At 40.4% G+C, this 27,830-nt stretch overlaps 1 protein-coding gene and 1 pseudogene across 1 annotated transcript; both read left to right on the top strand.

The window, feature by feature from the left end:
* Positions 1 to 71: 71 nt before the first annotated feature.
* LOC140500145 (serine protease 33-like) lies at positions 72 to 27,591 on the top strand. Its single transcript, XM_072602472.1, has 6 exons — positions 72 to 153; positions 12,518 to 12,766; positions 12,975 to 13,137; positions 18,411 to 18,691; positions 26,728 to 26,894; positions 27,179 to 27,591. The coding sequence occupies exons 2-6, from the start codon at positions 12,673 to 12,675 to the stop codon at positions 27,413 to 27,415; spliced, it is 942 nt and encodes a 313-aa protein (XP_072458573.1). The 5' UTR covers positions 72 to 153; positions 12,518 to 12,672; the 3' UTR covers positions 27,416 to 27,591.
* Positions 9,658 to 12,161, top strand: LOC140501529 (phosphoglycerate kinase 1-like; annotated as a pseudogene).
* Positions 27,592 to 27,830: the final 239 nt, after the last annotated feature.

A 27,830-nucleotide genomic window follows, 5' to 3' on the forward strand; every position in this document is an offset into this window, starting at 1 on the left:
GCTGAGTGGTGGAATGAGGATGATGTCACAGAAAAAAGGGCAGACTATAAGTTAGGAGATCTGAGCTGTGTCTCAGCTATGCCTCTAATTAGAGGAATTTATGCAATTCATTTCACTTCTTTATACCTTGATTTCATCATCTATACAAAAAGGGTGAGAACCATGTGATCTCTTAAGCCTCTTTTAGAGCTAACAATCTATGAATAATATGTTCTACAAACTTAATATGTTTAATTTATGTTGTATAATATACATTATGTTATAACATGTATGCACATTTGTATAAATTTAACATTAATTATTAAACATAAAATGCTTAAATACAAAATATAAAAATGTTCTAACATAACATTAAATAGGTATTAACTCTAAGCAAAATAGGTTATTGTCACCATCACATTTAGAAACTGAAAGGGAGATGAGGAGTCAGAGAAGGCATGGTCAGAGATGTCAATCGATATTTATTAAGTGCTTACTATGTTTCACATATTGTGCGAAGTACTGGGAATTTTTTAAAATATGAAAAAGAAAGATATTCCCTGTCCTCAAGGAGCTTCCAATCTAATGGGAAATGACAACACACAAAAGAAAGCTGAAAGGGGGGAGATAGAAGAGATAGAAATGAAAGAGAAAGCTGGCCTAGATGCCCAAATTTATATAGCTAGTAGGGAACGAGAAATTATTGGAGGAACTCCCCCAAGTAGAGAGAAGGGCCCCAGGAGAAGATTGTGCTGAGGAGCTGTGACCTCCAGAGCTGAAGGATGATAGAGCTGAGCCCAGATCTTGCAGGATGATAAGGCTTCAGGGCATAATGGTAAAGTCCAGAGGAGTTCAGCCATGTGAAGAATGAAAAGATGTAAGGAGAAATTAGAATAAGAGTTGAGTCAAGCAGGTCAAAGGTACAAAACCATATAATAAGGAACAGTTGAGAGTATTTAGCCTAGATAGGAGACTTGGCAAAGGACATAATTTTTGTCTTCAAATTCCTTCATGTGGAAGATATCGTAGGATTTGGAAATGGAAGAGACCTTAGAAATTGAGTTCAACTCTGGTTTCAGACACTTACTAGCTGTGTGACCTTGGGCAGGTCACTTAATTCTTTTGGCCACCATTTCCTCATCTGCAAAAGGAACTGAAAATCTTTGCCAAGAAAACTCCAAATGGGGTCACAAAGAGTGAGACACGACTGAAACCACTAAACAACAAAAAGCACAAATGGGGGGCGCTAGAGCCACCTCAAACTGCACAGAGGAGACAGTTGTTAAATATTCCACGTGAACATTTACACCTCAGAAACTGTCACATGATACAAAGCAGATATTGGTTTCTTGTCTTATTGTCTAGATGTGAGAAAGTTATGGAGAAAATGAAAATAATACAGATTAAAAACTTAAAGTATGTTGTGTATACTTTTTTCTCAGAGAGTAGGTTGTTAAATATTTACCAGCACACTGTTTCACTTTACAGATGAAACTTAAATCAGAGAAATTAAGAGATTTGCATCGGTTCACATAGCTAATATATAATAGATCTTAGTATTTAAAATTAATTCCTCTGACTCCCAATCCAATTTTCTCCTCAGGGGAGAACTTGAACTAATTGGTAAAAGTTACAAGGAGACAGATTTCAATTCAAATATAAGAAAGCATATTTTCATAGTTAGAACTTCGCAACAGCATAACCAGGTGCCCCAGTGAAGCAATGACTTCTCTTTCACTGAAGATATTCAGGAAGAATATCACTGTTAGAGATATTGAAGAGGAGGCAAGAAAGGGGGTGGAAGGAAAAAAGAGGTCTGAAGATGGGCAGATGACCTCTGAGAGTCCTCCCCACCTTGAGATTTTCTCATCCTTCAGATAATATGAATTGAGCCCTGGATGCTGAGACTATATACCAGTTCCATGTTTAGTATGATGGGGAAGCTCCTCCAAATGGCCTTGGCTCTCCTTGCCCCAATGGGTTTCCAGTCTGACTACCATGATCACAACATAAAGCTTAAGAGATCCTGTGGTCTGGAAACCAACTGGGCACCTCCCAACTCTTTGCAGGGTTCCAGAATTGAGTCAATGTTAGTGGTGAGATGGTAAATATCTAACAACCATCTCTTTACAGGAAAAAAACTGTGTGCATGGCATGACATTGAAATTCAATCTGCGTAATTAACATTTTCTACATCATTTCCTTGTCTTGTTGTTGTTTCAGTCAAGTCTGACTCTGGCTTTTCTTGGCAAAGACACTGAAGGGGTTTACCATTTCCTTCTCCAGGAAGGAAACTGAGATGCACAAGGTTAAGTGACTTGCCCATGTTCATACAGGTAGTAAGTGTCTGAGACTAGATTTAAACTCAGGAAAAGGTGCCTTCCTGACTCTAGACCTAGCACTCTATCCACTGCTCCACTTTGCTTCTCCTCCTCAAACCAAGATAGTCAATAAAAGCAAACAATCAAACCCTGATTTGTAGTATTTGGGATTTACTCTTCAGTTACGCTGAAAGTTTAATTTCCAGTGGCTGATTCTAGTAGCCTGGTCATTTCCCATCTTACCATGAGGTGGTAGTAACAGTTATAACTTCCATGAATAAAGGAATTGAACAATGGACATACCTAAGAATGAGGTTATGTTGGCAAGAATAGGTCAGACTCTGATCTTTTTGATTGTGTGGAGAAGCAACCGTCATTGCTACGGATATGTTTATAGAGACTCTCTTCCTCTACCTTCTCCCGTCCTCTGACCCCCGTCCTCTGACTCCAGTTTGTAGAGCCCCACCATCCCATCTTCCTAGCTCTCCCTCCCTCTTAAAACCCAGAGAAGGCAAAGGGGGATTTCACAAGTGAGGACTTGGGGTGCCATTGACCCTGTGCTTAGAGAATGTAGGACATCATAGGATCATGGACTTATTGCTAGAAGGGACCTTAGAATTAAAGCATTTTAGAGATGGCAGCAATCTCAGAAATCACCCAGTTTAACTCCATTTTGCAAATGAGGGACCAAAGATACAGAGAACTCAAGTGACTTGTCCAAAGTCACACAGGTAATATGTATCACAGCAAGGATTGAAATCCAGGTGCTCTAACTCCAGATCTAGTCCTTTCCATCAATGCAATGGAAAGCATGCTGGATTTGAGGTCAGAAGGTCCAGATTCTAATCCTGATTCTGTCAGCTGTGTGATCTTGAACAAGTTAAGTCACTTAACCTCTTAGGGCCTCAGTTTCCTGATTTGTGAAATGAAGGTGTTGGATTGGATAGCCTACGAAGTCCTTTCCACCTTAAAACTGTGATCATATGAACTGATGATCTCACAACCACCAGAATCCCTGGCCCTCCAGCTTCATGATGCTGCTGTCAAATGGCAGATTTCTGAACTTCCCTATTACCTAATGTACCAATATCCTCCCAATATTCACCCAAGCCAGCAACCCAGATGTCATGCTTGACTCCTCACTTCCTCTCATACTCTATCCAATCTGGTACCAAGCCCTATGAATTTTACCTTTGTGACATCATTCATACATGGTCCCTTCTCTCCTCTGACATTGCTACCATCCTGGGACAGGTACTCATCACCTCATTGCCTGCTGGTTGGTCTCCTTGCCTCAAATCCCTTTTTCCCTACTCCAATCCATTTCCAACTCAGCTGTCAAATTAATCTTCCTAAAGCAGAGATCTGACAATGTCACATACACACACACACACACACACACACACACACACACACACACACACATTCAGTAACTCCAGTGGCTCCAGTCATCTCCAGGATCAAATGTAAAATCCTTTGTTTGGTATTCAAAGCCCTTCACAACCTGGACTCTTGCTACCTTTCCAGTATTCTCACACCTTACTCCCCTAACTCCACCCCTGTTCACTCTACAATCCAATGACACCCTTGGATGTCCTTGCTGCTCCTTATACAAGACACTCTATTTCCTCACCCCTGGCATATTCACTAGCCTTGAAACTTGAACACTCTCACTTCTCCTCTCTGTTTCCTGCTTTCCCTGACTTCTATCAAGTTCCAACTAAACTTCAGCTTTCTACAAGAAACCTTTCCCAATATGAATGCTTTCTCTCCATTGGTCATCTCCAACTTATCCTGTTAAGACTTTGTTTATAAATAGTTATTTTCAAGTTGTGTCCCTCATTAGACTGGGAGGATGTCAAGACCAGGAAGGTTTTTGCCTTTCTTTGTTTCCCCAGTGCTAATCATGGTACTGAGAACATGATAAGTGCTGAAAAAATGTTTATTAACTGACTGACTGTCCAAAGCAACTTTGCTTCCACAACTTCTCCTAACTCTTCTGGAATCTTTTAGGTAGTAGAAGTAAGCCAAATGAGCATCTTCTTTCCTCTTGCTCCCCTAACATCAGCACATCAAACTCTCAGATGTCTAAGAGGAGAGTTATAATGTAATTCCTGCTTTGGGAAGCTTCTTTTTTCCTTCCCATCCTCCTGTGGTGCCCACTCAAATGACAGCAGATGTCCCCAGCAGATAGAGACAGAAAATGCAGAGGATCAGAGTGAATTACTCCAAACTGCTCATGTAAACAGAATGGTTAAAAAGTTTCTTGTAAAAAAAAAAGAGGGGGAGAAGGGGACGGTTCTTGTTGTCCACTAAGCAGGGATTAAAATTAAAACCAAGAGATTATACTTGTTTTCTGACAGTTGTGTCAGAACACCATGCCAGGTAACCCCAGAAGGTGGAAGTCAGCCAAGAGATGGCAGAGCCAGTGAATTCACAACATCCAGGATGGGAGGATGAGATTCTGACCCTCTCTCTTCTTTCTTAAATAACAATGAGTCAGAGCCTATGAACTGCTGGAAAGGCTATGGCAACCTAAAAGTAGTCAAAAGTCCAGAATGAACACAAGAATGACCTACCGCATGGACAGAAGAATTGAGGCATGAGTTTCAGGAAGTCTAGATCACAGAGAAGAGGGGGGAAGGAGGGAAATAGTTCACAGTAATGTCGAAGACCTTTAAAGTCACCCCCTGTGATGTCCAGTTTGTCTAACAATTGATCAGGAAGGAAATGTTGCCTCTTAAGGAGTCAGAACTAAGAACACCATCTACTCCATGGTAAAATTGTATTAAATCCCTACTTTATGACTTCAGTGTTTGGAGGTTGAAAGGTAAAGGCTAAGCAACAACTCCTATGCAAAAAGCCTCAGGAGACAGCTATTCCTGTGGTGAAAGTGAAATTGTAAACTGAGTTTGGAGTTGTGACAAGAGACGTAATTTCTGGATAAATAGACAATTTATTAAAAATGTCAGCATTTTAATAAAAGTAAGGTCAGTGGCACTCTCAAATACCAAAGAAAATCATGGTGGTGGGCTCAAGGTTTACATGCCCTAGGAAAAGGAATGTTCCTGAAGGTGGCAAACAATTCTGATTGGTTAACAATTAATGAGAGAATGAATATTACAATGAGGGAGTGGACCTATTCTAGTGAACTTTGATTATGTCATTTCCTTCTTAATTACCCAGCCTTGGGCCATCTATTATTCAAAGAATTTATCCCCACTCAAACCTGAGTAGAAGTTTAAGTGGGATCTGACCAAGATTGAGGATAGTTAATTCAGTCTCATTATCAGCAATGTCCTTCAAGAGGACTTTAGAAAAAGGGGGAATCTGGATCTCCTCAAATCGTAGGTTATTATAATCATTTTTCTCAGAGTTCAATGCCCCCTAAAAAACAACCAAGTTTCCAGTCACTCCGCATTATAATACTATTATCTTGTAAATTCCAATTTTATGCAGAAAATATGTTCAAATCTATGATAGTGTGTTTCTCTTTGGGTCTCATGTAGTTGGGAAGAATCTATGAATCTTAATGGAAATGCAAACCAACTTTGATGAATTTATGAAATAGCGTATGTGAATGATTTTATAGTTCATCTCCTAGACCAGGGACTCAGAAGAGGTAAAGGTTTAAAACATTTCTGAGTCACAGAGCAAAGTGCCTGTTGCAATGATCCTTGGATCACAGTGGTTTTTAAGGATTTAGTTCCCTCTAGGGGACAGAAGGAATATTGCACTCTTTAAAAGAGTAGCCCTGCGAAGACTTGAGAATTATCACCTGGTGGTTAACTCTCATATTGAATTCTGTGTTCATTCAAACATCTTGATTGGATTTTCACCTATGTGGTCACACATAACAGTCAATATTACAAGCAAATATGATATAGGTATTTAAGTTGTTCTGACTGTTACTCAGTCATTCGGTCATATCCAACGCTTTGAGAAAGCACACCAGGCCCTTCTGTCCTCTACCATCTCTCAAAGCCTGTCCAAGATGGTTTCCATGATACCATCTATCCATCTCATACTCTGCTGTCCCCTTTTTCTTTTGCCTTCATTCTTTCCCAACATCAGGGTCTTTTTCAGTGAGTCCCATCTTCTCACTATGTGACCAAAGTATTTAAGTTTCATCTTCAGTATTTGACCTTCCAGTGAATATTCTGAAACAATTTCTTTAAGTATTGACTGATTGGATTTCCTTACTGTCCAAAAGGTTACCAAAGTCTTAACCAGCACCATAATTCAAAAGCATCAATTTTATGGCATTCTGCTTTCAGCTTTCCGTTTTTTTTTGTTTTTGTTTTTGTTTTTAGAGTTAACAATAAGAATAGTTTAAAATGTGCCCATTGGTGGACTGTTCATTGTAACACTAGAGAAGACTTGATCATCAGATTTTCTTTTTCCATTGTCTTTTTTCTTAGGTACCTGTTTGCATGTGTGTATGCCTCAGCTTTCCTTATAGTCCAACTCTCACAGTCATACATTGCTACTGGAAAAACCATAGCTTTGACTATATAGACCTATATCAGCAAGGTGATGTCTCTGCTTTTTAGTATGCTATTCAGATTTGCCATAATTTTCCTTCCAAAGAGCAAGTATCTCATGACTATAGTCACTGTCTATTGTATATTATCAACTTATTAGCTTATATGCAAAGTACATCATGTGAAATGCCAGGCTGAATAAATCAAAAGTCAGAATTAAGATTCTGGGAGAAATATCAGCAATCTCAGATATGCAGATGATACCACTGATGGCAGAAGGTGAAGAGGAATTAAGAAGTCTCTTAATGAGGGAGAAAAAGGAAATCATAAAAGTTGAATTCAAGCTTAATATCAAAAAAACTAAGATATTAGTCCCATCACTTCCGGGCAAAAATAAGGAGAAGAAACGGAACAAGTGACAAATTCTATATTTGGGGCTCAAAGATCACTGCTGTTAGTGCTTACATCCAGAAACAGTCTACTGCTGCTCAGACTCAGACTCAAGTCAGAACTCAGATTGGGTGCAACAATCAGATCTCTTTGGGAACACTGAAAACTTGCAAGTCCCAAACCTCAGCTGTCTTTGAAATCCTGGAACAACAAAATGCTCAATATCCTAAGAAAGCAAAACAAGGATCAGCCAATACTTCCTTCCAGAAGTATACAGAACTTAGCTCTACTATCAAGGCTGAAGTCAGAATGTAGGCTGGCAAATGAGAAACCAAAAACAAATTGCATTATAAAAGCTATTTATGACAAGAACACAAGACATAAAGCCAGAAGCAGAGAATGACTCCAAAACATTGTATTGCCAAGGCAATATTCACAGCACTGGTGGTGACTATGAATGTGCCAGCATAGGCCTTCATCGCCAAGTAGAAAAGACTCTCCATATAGAAGGCAGAAGAAAAACATTTATTTAAACACCAGAAAGTCAAATCCCAGAACCAGAAATCAAAATCCATCATGGTGATCAAGAAGTTAATAAGCATGATCACAGCAGGGGGCAAAGCCATTCTCAAGTCTTCCCTCCCTCAGACAGTGGACACCATCCACTGTCACACTGTGTCAGCTGGGCCTGTGTCAGTTGGCCTGCATTCTATCCCCTCTGACCTGACCCCACTCACTCACTTCCTCCTGGTTCAGCTCCACCCCCCCTGTTCCGCCCCTTCAGCAAGCTCCTCTTACCACATGTGACTTAGGTTTCCAGGTGATTTAAGCAGATCATATGGGCCTATTAATTAATGAGAAAGATCTTTCCACTTAAATTACTATTACAAATATCAATAAGCGAAGAAATTTTTTTTAAAAGGCAGCTTGAGAATAAATTCAACTAGAACCTTTGGAAAAGATAAAGCGAGAGTTTTAAAATGTTTTTGTCAATGAAATGAGAGCTCTAGAGGGGAGAAATGGAAAAGAAATTAATATGAAGAAATGGAAAGGAAAAACTTGGCACAAGAAGTACAAAACCTTGCCCAAGAAATGAACTCCCTGAACATTATTAGAATGGACCAAATAGAAGCCAAGGACCCTATAAGACAAGAAAGATCAAAATCAAGTCAAAAGACTGGAGGAAGAAAAGAAAAGAAAACTATGACATCTCATAGGGAAAAAAAAAATGACCTGGAAAAGATATTGAGGAGAAAAAAGTTAAGAATTATCATACTACCCAAATATCATGGTCAAAACAGTAACTTAGACATCATCTATCCGAAATATTAAAAAGAATACTATCCGGATCTCTTAGAATCAGAAGGCAAAGTAGAAATCAAATCCACTAATCACCTCCTGAGGAACCGTTATTCTGTAAAGTTACCACTGTTATTGTTCATCCTTTGTTTCTGAAGAGGACAAATTATATCACAAGGTGATGTCTTGACTTGCACATGAACTGGATTTAAATGAGGCAGCATTGCACAAAAGCATCAGCTTCATTATCTCTCTTTGAAGTCCAGTAGCAAGACAAAGGTCAGGATGACTGGTGATGGCCTTGGTATGCAGTGGATGACCTTGGTGTCTTCAATGTCTGACCAAGCTCTAAACTCTCCTTAGGTCCCGTTTCATCCACCTTCTGGACATTGGAACAAAATGTTCTCATCCACCCATTCCTCCAGGCAAAGTCTTCACATATTGAGGTAGATATCCCCCTAATTCACTGATGGGTTTGACACCTCTTGGTTACCCTCAACCTTGTTTAGCCCATCTGCCCGTGTGGTTTTATTGGGATATGGCCACTGCCACTCTACAGCTTCTTAGAGCCACAGGTGAGAGCTTAGTGAAGGTGGTCACCGAAGGTGAATGGGCAGCCCTGAAAAAGAGTTCAGCAAGTCCTCACACTAAAGGTACTAGTTCTCCTTGAAGACCCTCCAGAGCTACCATTCATGTCTTGAGTAAAACTGGTAAATCAAAGGGAAAGAACTAAGAGAAGTGTTTTAAATGTTATCTTGCGAAGGGAGTTCAAGAAAAAGATTCTGAGAGAAGTGAGATGCAGAAAGGAATGAAGTCAGCAATGATAATAATTGTTAAGCGTGACTCTGGCTATGCTATTTCTCATTATAAATAGTTATTTATGCCTTTATTTTATTGGTTGTTACACTGCTAAATGTGTATGTACATATATATGTGTATATATACATAGCCAGTAACCGTGATGTTTATTTAAACCTAGGAGATTATGAGATTTAAGGAAGAGTGTGAGAGAAAGAAAGAGACAGAGAAACAAGCAATTGCTTAAAGCAAAAAGACGTTTCTTCAATTTAATAAATAATATGGCCTGGGCACTGGGCAGTGGGGACTGACCCCAGGGGCACAGCAGTCCCTAGCTCAGGCAGCCACAGTCACAGCCACAGCCACCCTGGGATCTTACCACCAACATGTCTCTTTCCAGCTAACTGACCTCGGAGGAGGTGGACTTGAAGGGAAAAAGTCATCATGAGGGTGGATGTTAATGTTCCCATGAAGAACAAAACAATAACCCCAAACCAGCCAATCAAGGCTGCTCTTCCTAGCGTCCATTACTGCTTGGATAATGAAGCCAAGTTCATTGTTCTGATGAGCCACATAGGCCGACCTGATAGAATCTCCATGATTGACAAATACTCCTTTGAGCCCGTGGTGGCAGAGCTCAAATTCTTTCTGGGCAAAGATGATCTGTTCCTGAAGGATTGTGTGGGACCAGAAATGAAGAAAACCTGTGCTAACCCAACCAATGGTTCTATTATTTTGCTGGAGAATCTTCGCTTCCATGTAGAAGAAGAAAGAAAAGGCAAAGACGCTACTGGGAACAAAATCAAATTTGAGCTAGCCAACATGGAAGCCTTCCAAGCATCCCTCTCCAAACTGGGACATGTCTATGTCAATGGTGCTTTTGGTACTGCTTACCACACCCACAGTTCCATGGTGGGAGTGAATCTGACCCAGGAGGCATGTGGTTTCCTCATGACAAAGGAACTGACTTATTTTTCCAAGGAGATCCCAGAGAGGCAATTTCTGACCATCTTGGGAGGAGCTAAAGTTGCCGACAAAATCGAGTTGATCAACAATATGCTAGATAAAGTCAATAAGACGATTACTGGTTGGATGGGTTTCACCTTCTTCTAGGTACTCAACAACATGGAATTCAGAACTTCTCTTTTTGATGAAAAGAGGGCCAAGATTGTCAAACCCCTGATGGCCAAGCCTAAGAATGGAGTCAAGATCACCTTGCCTGCTCTTCCTCACCATCATCACCACCATCTTCCTCCTTCTCCTCCTCTTGCTCTTGCTCCTACTGCTGCTGCTTCTCCCCCCATTCCCTTAGAGCGGACCATCCCCGTGCTTCTTCATGAAGTGGCAACTGAGGAGACCCCCAGACACGTCATGGCCAAAGAAAAGGCAAAGGAAAGAGTCAAGACTGAAAACAATGACCACATTAATTTGAAGGTGGCAGGGCAATTTAAGATGGTTGGGTGGTGCAATTTAAGATTAAGAGGCTCACACCACTTAGTAAACTAATGAAAGCCTGCTGCAAATGACAGTGTTTATCAATGAGGCAGATCAGAGTCTGATTTGATGGGCAACCAATCAATGAAACAGACATACCTGCACAGTTGAAAATGGAGGATGAAGATACAATTAATGTATTCTAGCAGCAGACAGGAAGCTAAAAAGAGAATCTCTTACTAAAAAGAGAATCTATAACTCTACTTCAGAACTGTGCTCCCAAGGAAAACAATACATTCACAATTAGAAAACCAAGATTTGGTTCATTCACATTGTGACTACCGTAATATAATTTTCTCTCTCCTTTGATTTCCTTCTCCCATACCTTTCTTGTACATAAAGTAACTGGTATATGTGTACAGGCACAATGCATTGTGGGTTTTTTTTAACGAAATAGCCTATGGTATGTTTTGATCAACATCAAATAGAGTTGGGGAGGAGAAAAAACAAACTGGTTCTATGAAAATATCCCTTTTCTCCATTAGTGGCATGCTCATTCAACTTTTATCTTTATATTCCAGTAGTTCTTTTGCTCTCACTAATTAACAACAACAGCAACAAAAACAACACAAAAAAATCCTTGCACACCTTGTTTGACTGGATAATTTCAATATTTTTTTCTTTTATCATTGTAAAACCAAGGAGAATTTTATAACTTTTTTGTACAAAGCTGTTACATATAGGGCAATCTCTGTCTCTCAGTAGAGATAAATTACTATAAAGAAATTGATCTTAGTTTTTTTTCAAGTCAAGTATCTTGTTTAAATAAACTTCTTCTTTAAAATTTTTAAAAAAGATCATTTTGCCCGTTGACTTCCTCAGAGTGGACAAGTTTGATGGGAATGCCAAGGCTGGCCAAGTCACATTGGCCTCTGGTATCCCTGCTTGGACAATGTCCCTGTTTGGACTGTGGCCTCGAGAGCAGCAAGAAGTGCATGAAAGCTGTGGTGCAGGCCAAACATATTGTGTTGGAGTATTTGAATGGGAAGCCTTTGTTTGAGAAGCGAAGGGCTAATGAACAATGAGGTGGGAGCCACCAAGAGAGGCTGCATCACTATCATGGGTGGGGAATACCGCCACTTCCTGTGCCAAATGGAACACTGAGGACAAAGTCTGCCATGTGAGCACTGGGAATGGTGCCAGCTCAGAGCTATTGGAAAGCAAGGTTCTCCCTGGCCACCCTGAACAATGTCTAATGGGTGCCACATTCCTGTTTGTGGGTTCCTGGGTACAGTCCTTCCAATGTGACACTGCAGTGCTTCCTATCCCTTTCCTTGGCATTAGCCAAGTTTCTCCCTCAAGACTCAACCAGTGTTCAGAAGATGGGGCAATGAGAGCCCCACAGACAGTTCAACTTTGTGTTTCCTGGTTATGCCTATTGTCAGATCTCACTTGAACTTATTTAGTGCATCTAAACCATTGCTGTGATCTATAGAATACACACACATGTGCACACACACACACACATACACACACACACATATTGCCTCTAGAAAGAAAAAAAGCCAAAGCTGCTGTTAGTCATAGTCTCTTGAAATAGTTTGCCATGTTCAGCTTTGTCAGAAGCTGTATTTTTCGTTACTCACACATAGTATTACACACCCAAAACCCTACTACATTTGTGTATTCAAATGTTTTTATTGGTGGTTGTCAGATAGAACACTTTTTTTTAAATAATTGGAAAATTTTAAGCTAAATGTCTGTTTTTCTTTTCTTTTTATCTCAATATGCTTCTTTTTGTCTCTGCTTTAGGTTTTATGGTTTTATGAGAATAAGGAAAGGAAAAGAACCTGTCCCCTGTCTGCTCCCTGACTCAGTAAAGGCGGAGCAGTCAATAGGAGTCTTCCTTCCCAGAAGCCTAGTACATAACCTAACAACAAGGAAGTACTAACACCAAAAAAGAGATAATGGGTGCCTCATCCACTCAAGCTTTTCTGCTGCTGCCCTTCTTGCTGGGCTTGCTGAGTGAGCCCCTCACAGGGAGCAATGTCACCTCATCAGGTGCGACACTTAACCTGAGTGGGAAATCTCGGGAGAGGAGGAGATTAAACTAGGGCGGGGAAAGGAGCTAGAGATTTGGGCTCTGCAAGTGGAATAACGGGTGAGATGTCAAAAGCCAGAGACTGATGAAGAGGCTACCTGGGAGCTCAAAGAAGAGGAAGAACTGGAGCCAATTAGACTTGGTTGTCTGTCTACTCTCTTCACACAGGTTGTGGACGCCCCCAAGTCAGAAGGCGAATTGTCTCAGGGCAGGATGCCCTGCTGGGGCGGTGGCCATGGCAAATCAGTCTTCGGGAGAATGGAGTCCATGTTTGTGGTGGCTCCCTCATTTCTCCATATTGGGTCCTAACAGCTGCCCACTGTATAGATCTGTGAGTATCCATGCTGGGCTGGAGGAGGAGAGGGTTGCCTATGATGAGTATTGAGAGTTAAGATAAAGAGGGCCTTAGCTACTTCTCCCCATATCCAGAGTGAGGATAGTCCTGGGTTTAGGACACTGAAATCCCCTTCTCTCTAGACAGAATAGGTTCAACATTCCCATAAGCCTATGTATGGATGTTCCAGGTAGCAGCACTCATTACAGTGTGGCTATCCAGAATCTAGAGCCCTTCAAGTGTGAGGCTGAGGGGAAAGCTTTCCCAGTCTCTAGGGACCCCAGGTTAATATAATTACCACCAACCTTACTCTTCCTCCTTCTTCCCATTCCCTTCCCCTGTGTTGCCTCTGGGAGCATCTAATTTGAAAGGAAGAAGGAGGCCAGTCCGGTAACTTGGTAACTTCTCCTCACCCCTCTACAATCCTACTCCCAATCCTCAGTTTCTCTTGTCCTCCTTCCCAACTCTAGCAAGACTGCTCCTGCCCCAGCACTTCAGCTGCCTGCAACTAGATGAAGGGGAAAAAGCAACTAGACCTTGATTTTCCTGTTTCATTCCTCTGACCTCTAGGGTCTGGACGGTATAGGCAAGGAAGGCAAAAAAGAAAAAATGTATATGTTTAAGATATACACCTCTGGTCACCAATGCTAAACTCCATGGCTATACCTTTATGCCAGAGTATGGGGCTTAAGTAGCAGGGTCCAGATAGAAAGACGCTTGTTTTGCCAAAAAGTCCTTGAATCTCCCTTGGCTCACTGTCTTTCTACCATCCTAGCTGAGAAAACTGTCTCAAATTTTACTGAAAAAATTGAGGCCACTTCCCTCTTCTCCTCACCTGACATCAGTCACCTAGATGCCTTCTGCCACTATCTCCTCCTTCATCTCTGTCTCATGTGGAATGACTCCTTGCCAAGGCAATCCCCTCTAAGAACACAAAGAGCAGATACCCTCTCTATCATACCCACCTTCTCACTTTTCTTCTCCCTACCTGCTTCCCTCCATGTCTATAATACATACCCCATCCTCAAAAAATCCTCACTTGATCTATCCATTCATGCCCCCAATCTATCATCCATATTTCTCCTCTCTTATGTTGTTAAATTCCTTAAGAAACTGCCTACCCAGCCGATGCCTCCTTTTCCTTTCCTCTCACACTCTTCCCAGTTCTCCTTCCTGCCTCATAATTCACCCAAAACCATGCTCTCCAAAGTTCCTAACAATCTCTTAATTATCATACCTAATGGCCTTTTCTCAATCATCATCCTTTTTGATGTCTCTTCAGCCTTTCACGTTGTCAAGTGCCATCTTCTCCTTGATCTTATCTTCTCTCTAGGTCTTCGTGAGTCTGCTCTTTCCAGATTTCTCCTCCAATCTGACTGTTCCTTGGTCTCCTTCAGGGCTTCATTCAGTCATGCCCACATCTGTAGATATCTCACAGAGGTCTGCCCTGGACCCTCTTTGTGTCTCCCTGTTTCCTCTTTTACTTGGGATCTCATCAGCTCATATCTATGTCAACTATTTTCAAATCTACTTTTTCAAACATTAACCTCTCTACTGATCCCCAGTCTCTCTTCTCCAGCTACTTACTGGATGTCTTGTAGACATCTTAAAATCAACATGTCCAAAACTGAGCTCATTATCTTTCTCCCAAAACCCTCCTCCCTTCCAAATATTCATATTATTTTCAAAGGCATTATCATCTTCCCAGGCACTCAGGCTTATGACTTAGACGCCATCTTTGACTCCTCATTCTCTACCTCCCCCATACTCAATCAGTTGCCAAATCTTTCCAGTTTGATCTTCTTAACATGCCTTATATACACCCCCTTCCCTCTTCTGACACTACCACTAACCTGGTGCAGGTACTCTTCACCTCATGGCTAGACCATTGTAAGAGCCTGCTGGTCTATCTCCCTGTCACATCTCTCACGTCTCCCCACTCTGGTCCCTCTTTCATTCAGATGTCAAATTAATCCGTCCAAAGCACTAATCTGACCCTATTACTCCCATACTTGATAAACTCTAATAGCTCTCTAGGACCTCCAAGGTCAGATATCAAATCCTCTGTTGGGAATTCAAAGTCCTTTATCACCTCCCCCTCCCACCTTTCCAGTCTTCTTACATCTCATACAACCCCCGCTCACACGGCCTAGGCCTCCGTGCTATTCCTTGTACAAGGCGTTCCATCTCCTGACCTAGGGCATTTTCTTTTTTTCTTTTTTAAATTTTTATTTATAATATAATAATCCAAGGCACTCTTATTGACTGTCCCCCATGCTGGAATGCTTTCCCTCCTCCTCTTCACCTCCTGGCTTCCCTGGTTTCCTTCAAGTCCCAGCTAAAATCCAGCTATCTACAGGAAGACTTTACCATTCTCCCTTTATGTTAGTGCTTTCCCTGTTGATTATCCCCAATTTACTCTGCATATAGCTTATTTGTGCATAGTTGTTTACATACTGTCTCCCCTTATTACACAGTGAGCTCCTTAGGAACAGGGGCTGCCCTTATTCTTTGTATCCTAATGCTTAGCAAAGTGTGTGAAATATTTGTTGTTATTCGGTCATGTCCAGCTCTTCATGACCTCATTGTAAAATATATAGGAGCTTAATAAGCCCTTATTGACTGCCCTGAAAACACTCAATACAACTCCAACCTGGTGTTGACTTCATTCCCTGAGTCTTTTACTGAAGCCCTGCTGAACTCTAATAATTTCCACTGAGTTTCTATAGAGCAATCAAGGAATTGCTGACAAATGTTTAATTGGACTGGGGGCGAGGAAAGTGATAAAGCATATACAAACTTTTAAGTTTATTCTGCAATGTTAACACTTTCCTAAGTCTAAACAATCAACTTAAAAATAAATTAAGCCCAACTGGTAGCAGTTTTTGATTCTCACAAGCTGGTCAGAGCTGGTTCCAGCAAATTCCTGACCTTAGCTGAGCTTCAAGAAAAGTGAAGGACTCTGAAAGGCAGAGAGAATAGAGGAAGCATTTCCAGAAACAGAGATCAGCCTGCAGAGAATTCCTGCATGTTCAATTCTAGCAACAGGTTCCCTCGGATTAACTCAGATGTGTGCTCACCTGGCTAAAGAAAGGCAGGAGGACACAATTTCTGGACCCTTTTTTTCCTAACTAACCTATACAATCGTCCCATTGAATCTATCTCACGGCAATTTCCTTCCTTGTTTCTGTGTTGTTGTTTCTGGGGAAAGAGTAGTACCCTCCTCACCTTGTCTACTATTTGGTTTTTTCTCCTATTGTTGCCTAGCTTTGTAAAATAAAGTATCTCCATATCACAGTCACTCTTTAGGCTCTTTCTTCACGGTTTTTTTCAGTATTTATGGCTATAGAGGATCCCCCTTAATGTTACTGCCTTCCTTCTATTGGTAATCTCCAAATTATCTCATGTATATTTTGCCTTCACAAATGATTCCATGTTGTCTCTCCCAGTAGGCTGTGAACTTCTTAAGACAAAGTTTTTTCGTCATTTTTTGGTATTCCCAGGTCTTGATCCAGTAATTGACACATAGCAGGCACTTGTTAAATGTTTACTGATTGACTAACTTGATGTCAGACAGACTTCCCAGCTCCAACGTTTATTAGATCTAGTATTCGGAAGTCATCTAACTTTCCAGCATTTCAGCTTCCTTATTTGTGAAAATAGAGATTAAAAAAATACTTACATTGACTGTTGTGAAAAATGCATTTTAAAACCCTTTAGTAAAGTGCCATGGAAATGTTAGTAATTAAGGAATGTATTAATGCACTAACACTTGACTGCATTGTATTTCACAGAAACAATAATAATTGTATCTATAATATTGTAATATATTATATGTAATAATATATTAATTAATATATATTGAACAAATAAATAATATAGCTAGTTCTTTAAGGTTTGCAAAGCACTTTACAAACTTTAATCAGTATGAACCATGAACACAAAGGATTATTAAAGTGAAGTCGTCACCACGACCAAAACTACTTACTGTGTCTGGCCAGAAAACAAGCTGACTTTCAGTTTCCTTATCTATAAAATAGAAGTAATAATGGCACCTATTTCACAAAGTTGTTATGAGGATATACAAGTATTTAAAGGTAAATATATATGTAAAACATTCACAAACTTTAGAACATATGGGAATTCCAGTTATTATTAAGCTAGCATTAAAATTTTATTCTCCAGTCATGCAGTTTTTATCTTAAATAAAATTTATATAATATAGTATGATATATGATATAATGCAATATAATATAATGTGATATAAGATATAATAAATAATAAATGTAATTTTTAAAGTTTATATAATTTTTTTTAAACTGACCTTATATTTCTGAGCTTAGTCATTGATTCATTAGATCTTTGGATCTTGAAGCTGGAAGGGACCTTAACTGTCACCTATTCACAGCAATAACTGGGAATCTTTGTACCAGAGGTTGGGGGAAGAGGAAGGATTGTAGGGCAGAGATATGGGGGAAGGGAAAACTCATGTGGAATGCAACTACTGGAAGGTAAGAAGCATGCCCTGTTCAGTGTAAAATGATATAACAGATAGAGCATTGGTCTCTTAAGTCAGAAAGACCAGAATCACAATCTGGCCTCAGTCATTACTAGTTGTGTGACCTTGGGTAAATCACTTAACCTCTGTCTGCCTCAGTTTCTTCATCTATAAATTGGAGATAATAATAGCATGTACTTCCCAGAGTTGTTGTGAGGATCAAATGAGATAATACATGTAAAGCAATTAGTGTTATATAAACAAGAAGAAGAAGGGTGGCTTACCTTCTGTTTAAGGTAGCGAACCTCAAAGTATTATATGAAGTTAGTTATTATAGTGCTACATAAGCAATAATAATAGTAGTAGCTAACACTTAGATGACACCTTTCGTTGGTCAGAGCTACTAATTCTTTCAGTTATTTGTCTTTACTACATCATTGCTACTACATAAAATTGTTCTCTGGAGGAATTCTTGTTCATATCAAAAAGCTTCCAGGCCCAAAAGTTCTACTGTTCCGTGATTCCTACCCCAGACATTCAATCAAAGCTGACCATGCCCTCAGGCCAGCCCTGAAGAATTCACTTAGGACCTATGCTTTAAAAATTTTTCCAAGATTAGCTGTCCCAGTGATGTTTTCCCCCACCAACTCCAACACACACAAACACACGCACACGCACATGCACACAAACATGCACATGCACACACACATGCATATGCACACACTCTCAAGTCTCCAAAACCATCCTTTCTGTCCCTCTTTTCTTCTCCTAGGTCCCAGGCTCCCTCAGGTTACTCGGTAGTACTGGGTTCGCTCTCCTCCTACCCAGAAATTGATGGTGCTGATGTACAGATTCAAAAAGTGGCCCAAGTCAAGCTACACCCTGACTACCAAAAAGAATCTGGACCTGGGGACATTGCTTTGATTCAAATGGATTCACCAGTCAGCTTCAACAACCTCATTCTCCCCATCTGCCTCCCAGACACTGAAGACCGACTGGTTGAAGGGAATCTGTGCTGGGTGACTGGCTGGGGGGACACTGGGGAAAACCAGAGTAAGAGTGGGCCAGGGGAGAAGGGTTTCCATCAAAATAATCTCTCTACTTTCCCAGGCACACAGTCTTTACAGCCCTGGAACTGAGGCCTCAGGCAGCTTCCCAGGAATCCAACTTCTTCTTAAAACTGACCCAGGAGATTTTTGTCCTTAAGATCTGGAAGTCACCTTCCACTATTTTTTTTTTTTTGGTTTGTTTTTGGTAAGAAAATGGGGTTAAGTGACTTACCCAGGGTCACATAGCTAGTAAGTATCAAGTGTCTGAGGTTGGATTTGAACCTGGGTGCTCTACCACTCTATCCACTGTGCCACCTAGCTGCCTCACCTTTCCCTTCTTTCGAGGACTTTAGTGGTTGTTGGAACTTGAAGCCTCCTGACTTCCTTTGCACCTAAATCTGCTTTGCTTTGCTGTATCCAACCCCAAATTCACTGTCCCCTTTCTCCTGTTATCGACAGTGCTTCTGGGGTTTAATTCTAGTCCTGAGTTTGACATTTCACTTCTTTTCCTAGTCCCCATGCCCTTCAGATCACAAGTTATTTTGAGAGTTTATTCACAGGAGCAATACACCTCTAAAAGTTTACCTTCTTAAAACGTTGTAGGATTACAGAGGACTTTACTCTGAACAGCTCCATAAAGTAAGTCATTCAAGAGTTACTATGCCCAGCATATAGATGAGGAAACGGACGTTCAGTAACTTATCCAGAATCACATAACTAATAAATGTCAGAGCCCAAAACTGCTGACTTCCCACTATATTGCGCTGCCTCTCCAAAGAAAAGAGGAGAAAATACAAACACAGTGCCCCTCTCATTTCAAAAAGAGAAGGCACTCCCATATTGAAAGCACACAATGTCATCAGAAGCCCCGGAAAGCAGCCTCCACTGAACAGATAAATTGCAAAGGGGTCATTCACGTAGGGGCCCATCTGTGGGACTCAAAGGGAATTACCTGGTCTAAGTGTCAAACTTAAAGAAAAACAGATCCCCACAGGCTGTGTATTGACTTAGAAAACTACAAATTACTAGTGTCAATGTTGCAAGGGATATTTTGTGAAACATTTCCCAATTACATTTTAATCTGGTTCAGCCAGTTTTGCAGGCTGCTTACAGCCTATGGCAATGAATTTGACAGCTCTGGTCTAAATGGTCTCTTTGAGCTCTTAAGTCTTATGATCCTACAAAGTCATATTAAAATTATTTCTGTTTACTCTAAGTGTGCCCTAGAGTACAACAGGAATGAAAAAGGAAGTTCTTTATAGTCAAATCACTTAAAATCAAAGATGAAAGAGACCTTAGTCTCCTTCTTAGTCTGGTCCAACTTCCTCACTTTACAGGTGAGAAAACAAAAAGAAAAAAAGGGGCAAAGGGACTTGTCCAAAATCCCAGGTTGGCTAGTGGCAAACCTAGGCTTAGAAGCATGGAGCAGGAACAGCCCATCTAGGGCACCATGCTGCAGAGATGAATGATGAGGTGGCCCTCTCTACTACCTGAGTGTTTGACCCATCCCACCCATTTCTGAGAGCTTTCTTCCTTTCACCATTCCCTCTCTCTTTCCCTAAATGGCAACCTCACTTTACACACTAATTCCTTCCCTGTTGCCTACAAACATACCCAGATCTTTCCTTAACCCCCTCACTTCTCCACCCTTTACTTTGGAGCTTTGGAGCCCACTCCAGTTGAAACTGTTTCCTCCAATGATCGCTTTCTTCACTGCTAAATTCAAAGGCCTTTTTTTCATTTTTTATCCTTTTTGTCTTCTCTGCAGTGTTTGATATCGTTACCACCTTCTCTTTCAGGACACTCTCTCTTCCATGGCTTTAATATGACATTATTCTCTCCTGGTTCTCTTTTCACTTGCTAATCCTTCTCAGGCTTCTTTGCAGAACACTCCCATATACTGACCCCTCTGCCTGGGTGTCATCCAAGCCTCTGTCCTGGACCCTCTTCTCTACTCCTCCAGGTGGACTATTGAAAAGGACTATCCTGTGAGGGTGGGGATTCTATTTTGCCCTTCTTTGTATCCCCAGGGCTTAGTACACTGCCTGACACATAGTAGACACTTAATACCAACTGCTCTCTGTACGCTCTGTCTTGGTAAGCTCATCAGATCCTATGTGATCCTCTACATGGATGATAGATATTCATATGCAAACCTTCTCTTTCCTGAGTTCCAGTATTGCATTTCCAGCTACCTAATGGACATCTCCACCAGGATGTTCCATTTAGATTGAAAACTCAACAATAGAACTCATTCTCTCTCCCTCTATCCCTTCCCTTCCCCCTTTCCATTTTCCTCCCCCGCCATCCTCTGTAGCCTCCTAACATCCCTATTTCTATGAAGGATAATCTTCTTCAGATCCCCTAACGTTTTCAAATTTAAAGTAATTCTTGACTTTTCACTCTCCATAACCCCCCTGTCAAATCAATTGCTAAAGCTTATAGATTCTAGTGCTAAAATATCTCCTGTATCCTTCCCTTTCTCTCTGCAATCACCCTAGTTCAGGCCTCCATCACTCCTTGCCTGGCCCATGACAGTAGCTTCCTAAATTGTCCTCCCATCTCCAATCTCTAATCCCTTTAATCTATCCTCCACACTGCTGCCAAATTGATGTTCCTCAAGTGAGGTTCTGACCATACCCATTCCTAACTCCAGGAGCTTTCATGGTTCCCCACCATGCAAAGAATAAAATACAAGTGATTCTGTATAGCATTTAATTTAATAGCATTCACAACCAGGCTCTGGCCTACTTTTTAAGATGTTTCTCATTACTCCCTTTTCCATTATAATTTGGGGATTCAATTCATTTAAATAAGTATTAACTGCCTCCTGTGTGCCAGACATGGTATTACAGACCATTGGAGATGCCAAAACGAACATGCCCTTAGTGTGTATACTGACAAGGAGAAGATAAATGCAAAGTAAATGGAGTGGAGGTGTGGGTGAGGGTATGGGAGCAGAATCAATGACAGCATTGACTAGAAAACTCAGTTTAGGTATTCTGTAGAAGGTGGTGTATGAGTTGAGCCTTGAATAGAGCTAAAAGTAAGAAGGGAAAGGGTCTCAGGAATGGCTGAAAAACCACACAAAGGCAAGAGAGGTTAAAGAAGAAATGTTATGGGGTAGAGCCAAGATGTAGAGTAGAAGCAGAGACTTGTTAGAGCTGTCCCCCAAACCCAGCCAAATATCTGTAAAAAATTACTCTAAACAAATTCTGGAGCTGCAGAATCCACAGAATGACAGTGTGACGCAAATCTCCAGCCCAAGACAACCTGGAAGGTTGACGGGAAGCATCTATCATGCCATGCTGGAAGCAGAGCACTGTCCAGAGTGGGCTGCAGCAGCAGAGACAGGACCTGAGCAGGTCTGGGGGTGACTGAATCTTTGGCACCTGTGGTGGTTTCCAGAATTCAGACCCCCAAAGCACTGAAGTCAAATTGGAAGGTCAGTGGAAAAAACCTGTTGGACCTGTGTGAGAGAGTAGAGTGTTTAGGCCCCAACCTCAAGGTGGCAGAGGGAGTGGAGGAGTCCATGGCAGCCACAGCAGGGGCAGATGTTGCTGTTTCTGGAACTCTAGTCCCACAGAGTGTGGGGGCATCAAGCAACTGATAGTACATCCCTCCAACTCCTACTGGAATCAAAGAACTACCTTGAAAAAGAGTTCAAAAGTCAAGTAAATGATTGGAGAAATGAGTAAAAACCAGAAAAAGAATCAGACTATAGTATCTTACTTTGGTGAAAAGGAAGACCAAAATATACAAACATAACAAGACAACAAAGTCAAAGCTCCTCCATCCAAAGCCTCCAAGAAAAATATGAGTTGGTCTCAGGTCATGGAAGAGGTCAAAAAGGACTTTGAAAATCAAGTAAGAGAAGTAGAGCAAAAATTGGGAAAAGAAATGAGAGCGATGCAAGAAAATCATGAAAAATGAGTCCGCAGATTGCTAAAAGAGACCTAAAAAAATGCTGAAGAAAATAACCACTTAAAAAATAGACTAGACTAAATGGCAAAAGAGATCCAAAAAGCCAATGAGGAGAAGAATGCCTTAAAAGCAGAATTGGTCAGATGGAAAAGGAGGTCTAAATGTTCACTGAAGAAAACAATTCCTCAAAGATTAGAATGGAGCAAATAGAAGCTAATGACTTTATGAAAAATCATGAAATTATAAAACAAAACCAAAAGAATGAAAAAATAGCAGTTAATGTGAAATATCTCACTGGAAAACCAGCTGACCTGGAAAACAGATCCAGGAGAGACAATTTAAAAATTATTGTACTACCTGAAAGCCATGATCAAAAAAAGAGCCTAGACATTATCTTTCAAGAAATTATCAAGGAAAACTGCCCTGACATTCTAGAACCAGAGGGTGAAATAGATATTGAAAGATTCAACCAATCACCTCCTGAAAGAGATCCTAAAAGGAAAACTCGTAGGAATATTGTAGCTAAATTCCAGAGCTCCAAAGATCAAGGAAAAAATATTGCAAGCAGCCAGAAACAATTTGAATATTGTGGAAACAAAATCAGGATAACGCAAGATCTAGCAGCTTCTACATTAAGGGATTGGAGGGCTTAGAATATGATATTCCAGAGGTCAAAGGAGCTAAGAGTAAAACCAAGAGTCATCTACCCCGAAAAACTGAGTATGATATTTGAGGGGAAAAAATGGTCATTCAATGAAATAGAGAACTTTCAAGCATGCTTGATGAAAAGACCAGAGCTGAATAGAAATTTGTCCTTCAAACACAAGAATCAAGAGAAGCATAAAAAGACAAATAGGGAAGAGAAATCATAAGGGACTCACTAAAGTTAAACTGTTTACACTTCTACATGGAAAGATAATATTTGTAATTCTTGAGATTTTTCTCAGTATTAGGGTAGTTCGAGGGATTATATACATATAGACAGAGGGCATAGGGTAAGTTGAATATGAAAGGATGATATCTAAAAAAACAAAATTAAGGGGTGAGAGAGGAATATATTGGGAGAAGGAGAAAGGGAGAAATAAAATGGGGTAAATTATTTCTCACATAAAACAGGCAAAAAATGGAGGGGAAGAGGGAGGAGGTGAGAGGGAAAGAGTGAATATTACTCTCATCAGATTTGACTTAAGGAGGGAATAACATGCATACTCAATTGGTAGGAAAATCTATCTTACACCACAGGAAAGTAGGGGAAAAGGGGACAAGTGGGGGGATGAAGGGAATGATAGAAGGGAGGGCAAATGAGAGGAGAGGGTAATTAGAAGTAAATAGTTTTGAGGAGGGATAGGTTCAAAAAAGAGAATAGAATAAATGAGGGGCAGGAAAGGATGGAGGGAAATACAGTTAGTCTTTTACATCATGACTGTTATGGAAGTGTTTTGCATAACTACACATGTACAACCTATATTGAATTGTATGCCTTTCTCAGTGGGGATGGGTGGGGAGGGAGGAAGTGAGAGAAGTTGGAACTCAAAGTTTTAAAAATGAATGTTAAAAATTGTTTTTACATGCAACTGGGAAATAAGACAACAGGCAATAGAGTATAGAAATCTACCTTGCCCTACAAGAAAATAGAGGAGAAGAGGATGAGAGAAGGGAGAGATATGATAGAAGAGAGGGAAGACTAGGGGAAGGAGTAATGAGAATGAGCAATCTCTTGGGGTAGGCAGAGGGGAGAGATGGGGAGAAAATTTGGAACTTAAAATCTTGTAGAAGTGAATGTTGAAAACTAAAAATAAATAAATTAATTTAAAAAAAAAAAACGGAAGGAAGGTCATGCACAGAGAACTGTAAGCAGACCAGTACAGCTGGGATAGATACTTACTAAAGAATATATACCACACACAAACATGAAATCAGTCTAGAAAGATACATTGAACCATTCTGCAAAGTAATTTGGAAGTCAGATGAAAAAATTAATCAAAATTTCCATAGCCTCTGAGCCAGAGATCCCACTAATAGCCATATATACTAAGCAGGTCAAAGACAGATGGGTCTCATATATACCAAAACATTTATAATATCTCTTTTTATGGTAGTAAAAAAATAAAAATAAAATAACTGTTCAAAGATTGTGCAATGGCTAAAGACTTTATGGTACATGAATGCTATTATGCTGTAAAAAAAAATATTAATGTGAAGGATTTGGAGAAACATAGGAGGACATCTGTGAACTGTTGCAGTGAGGTAGAAACAGGAAAACAATATGCATAATGACTACAACAGTGTAAGCAAAAAGGACAATAAAACAAACCCTAATGAATAAGCTTTGACTTGGCGAAGAGTTATGAAAATGCACTTCCTTTTCTTATTACAAGGGTGGGGACTGGGTATGAAATAGTATGTACATTGTCAATTGTGTTTGGATGCATTTGTTAGTTTTGTTAAGCTGCTTTTTTTCTTTCTTTGTTTAATCTTTATCACTAGAGAATGCTCATTGTGTCCAGGAAGGAGAGCTATATAAGGAAATGAATGTGATCTAAAAAACAAACAAACAAAAAATCCATTTTTTAAATAATAGAGTGTAGCCAGATCATAAAGAGAGGATTTTTGTATTTTATCCTGGAGACAACAGAAAATCACAGGCATTTCTTAAATAAAGAAATGAGGTAGTGAAATCTGTTTCAGGAATGTCACTTTAGCAGCTATATGGTAGAAGGATGGATGGAATGGAGAGGGGTAAGACTTGAGATGGGAAGACCAATTAGGAGGCTTTTGGAATAGTTCAGATGCTAGGTGGTCAAGCCTAAACTAGGATGGTGGTTCTTTGAGAGTAAAGAAGGAGGTAGATATGAGAGATATTAAAGAGGCAAAATGGGAAAACTTGGCAACTGGTTGGGAAAATGGAAGGGAGAAGAGGAAGGGAGAAGTCAAAGATGATAGATGGATGAGATGGATAGATAGATAGATAGATAGATAGATAGATAGATAGATAGATAGATAGATAGATATAGATAGAGGCAGATAGATAGTTGAACCTGGGTGATTGTGAAGATGGTAGAGCCATCAACTGAAATAGGAAATTTAGGAAAAGGAGAGTGTTGGAGGAGGATGGGAATAATACTCTACCCACTATGGATCCCTTGTCGTAGGCTAATTGAGACTATAGATAAGGACTGTGATAAATAGGTTATCATGAATCCTGAAATTTTAAACATATTTATATTCAAGAATTAGGCCAATAACTAGCATTTATATTGCACTTTAAAGCTTACAAATAACTTTACATATATTATCTCTTGCCAATCTCAAACAAACCTTGAAAATAAGGAGGTGGGGAGGAGAAAAATAAGCATTTATTAAGCACCTATTGTGTGCCATCACTATGATAGTGCTAATATTTGTGAATATTATCTCATTTGCTATTGTCATTCCCGTTCTACAGGTGAGGAAACTCTGGCTGACATGTTAAGTACCTTGCCTAGGGTTACATAGCTAAGTAAATGCCTGAGGAAGGATTCAAACCCACAGTCTTCCAGATTTCAAACCCAGCACTCTATCTGCTACCTGCAGTAAAAACACATTGCAAAACCATACAGAAATTATCTGAATGACTGAAAGTTTCTAGTATAGATAAATAAAAGGCAACAACTATTCAGTGTGGTACAATGGCAAGAGCCCTGGACTCAGGGCTAAGAATCACAACTTCCAGCTCTTCCCCTGTATGCCCTTGGCCAAATCATTTCACCTTTATGAGTCTCAGTTTCCTCATTTGTAAAATAAGCATAAAAAAATAGCTCAAAAAAATATTATTGTGAGAAAAGCTATAGATCATAGAACTATACATGGACATGGATCATAGAACTATACATGACATCTACCTCAGATGTCATGTAGTCTAATTCTCTTATTTTATAAATGAGGAAAATAAATCCTAGTAAGAGTAAGTGATTTATCCAAGATCACCCAACTATTAAATAGCAGTCAGGATTAGAACCCATGTCTATAAAAGTGTGAGCACAATATTATTTTTACTTAGCTATTATCTATTCCCATCTCACAGTCAGCCACTTCTTGACTTGTCTGTGACATTTTCTCTCTCTCTCCTCTCCACAGACCTCCTTCCACCTTTTACCCTACAAGAACTGGAAGTGCCCCTCATCAGCACTCAAGTCTGTGATGACTACTACCACCAAGGATCAGGTATCTCTGCCTCTGAGCCCATCATCCTGTCTGATATGATTTGTGCTGGCTTCCCTGAGGGTCAGAAGGACTCCTGCCAGGTAAGATGGCTCACTGGGACCTCTTCTAGGAATCCTTTCCCACCCCCAATATTCCAGATGTACCTATCTCTCTATTGTCCTGCTTAGGAATCAGTCATTCATATCTACTGCTGTACTGCAACTAGCCAGTTTAACACAGCATCCCTTCCATGGCCACTCAGTGCCTCATACTCCCTGCCTAGGTGTCCCAAACTAGCCCTAAAAAGCCCCATGGTCCTCTGCTGAATTCTTTCCTCCCCAGATTTTCCCATTGTCCAGATTAACCATTCCCTTCACCTCTCCAGGGTGACTCCGGAGGACCACTGGTATGCAGTATCAATGGAGTCTGGTTCCAAGCTGGCATTGTAAGCTGGGGACAGGGCTGTGCCCGTCCCTATAGGCCCGGAGTCTACACCAATGTCAACGTCTACAAAAGCTGGATCCTAAACCTAGTTCCAGAAGCTGAGGTCTTTGATGCTGCTGAATCCACCAGGCTTTTCCTCCCTTTTCTGCTGCTACCAGCTATAACTTTATTGAGTTAGTCTAGCTCCAGCCCCAGCACAGTTCCCTTGACTTGGAGATGTGCTAAAAGTGTGATCAGTCTTCCTCCTGTCACCGCACCCACCCCCAGCTCTGTATTTCAACCTTCTCTCCCAAGGGTCACCCTCATACACTCTCCCTTCCAGACAAACTGAGAAAATAAACCTGAAAAACAGAATTTTTTAATGTAAAAAAATTGTGTTGAGGATACATGGTTGGGTTCACAAGGATGAGGTGGGATCCTAAAAGGCTATGTGATCTTACACTTCATTGATAGAAATAGTGTCCAGAAAATGAGAGGTGATCATCCCATTGTCTTTGATGCCTGTTAGACTACATTTCAAAAACTGTGTCCGATTCTGGGCACTACAGTGGGAAGAAGTACTGATAAACTAGAGATGATAGAGAGGGTGGTGA

Source organism: Notamacropus eugenii, chromosome 1 (assembly GCF_028372415.1).
Source record: "Notamacropus eugenii isolate mMacEug1 chromosome 1, mMacEug1.pri_v2, whole genome shotgun sequence".
NCBI lineage: Eukaryota > Metazoa > Chordata > Mammalia > Diprotodontia > Macropodidae > Notamacropus > Notamacropus eugenii.

Excerpts from the sequence above, each read along its gene's own strand:
- LOC140500145 (XM_072602472.1), top strand. The coding sequence starts at position 12,673 with ATGGGTGCCTCATCCACTCAAGCTTTTCTGCTGCTGCCCTTCTTGCTG. Across the intron at positions 13,138-18,410 it reads GCTGCCCACTGTATAGATCT|GTCCCAGGCTCCCTCAGGTT; the intron begins GTGAGTATCCAT and ends TTCTTCTCCTAG. Across the intron at positions 18,692-26,727 it reads GGACACTGGGGAAAACCAGA|ACCTCCTTCCACCTTTTACC; the intron begins GTAAGAGTGGGC and ends TCCTCTCCACAG.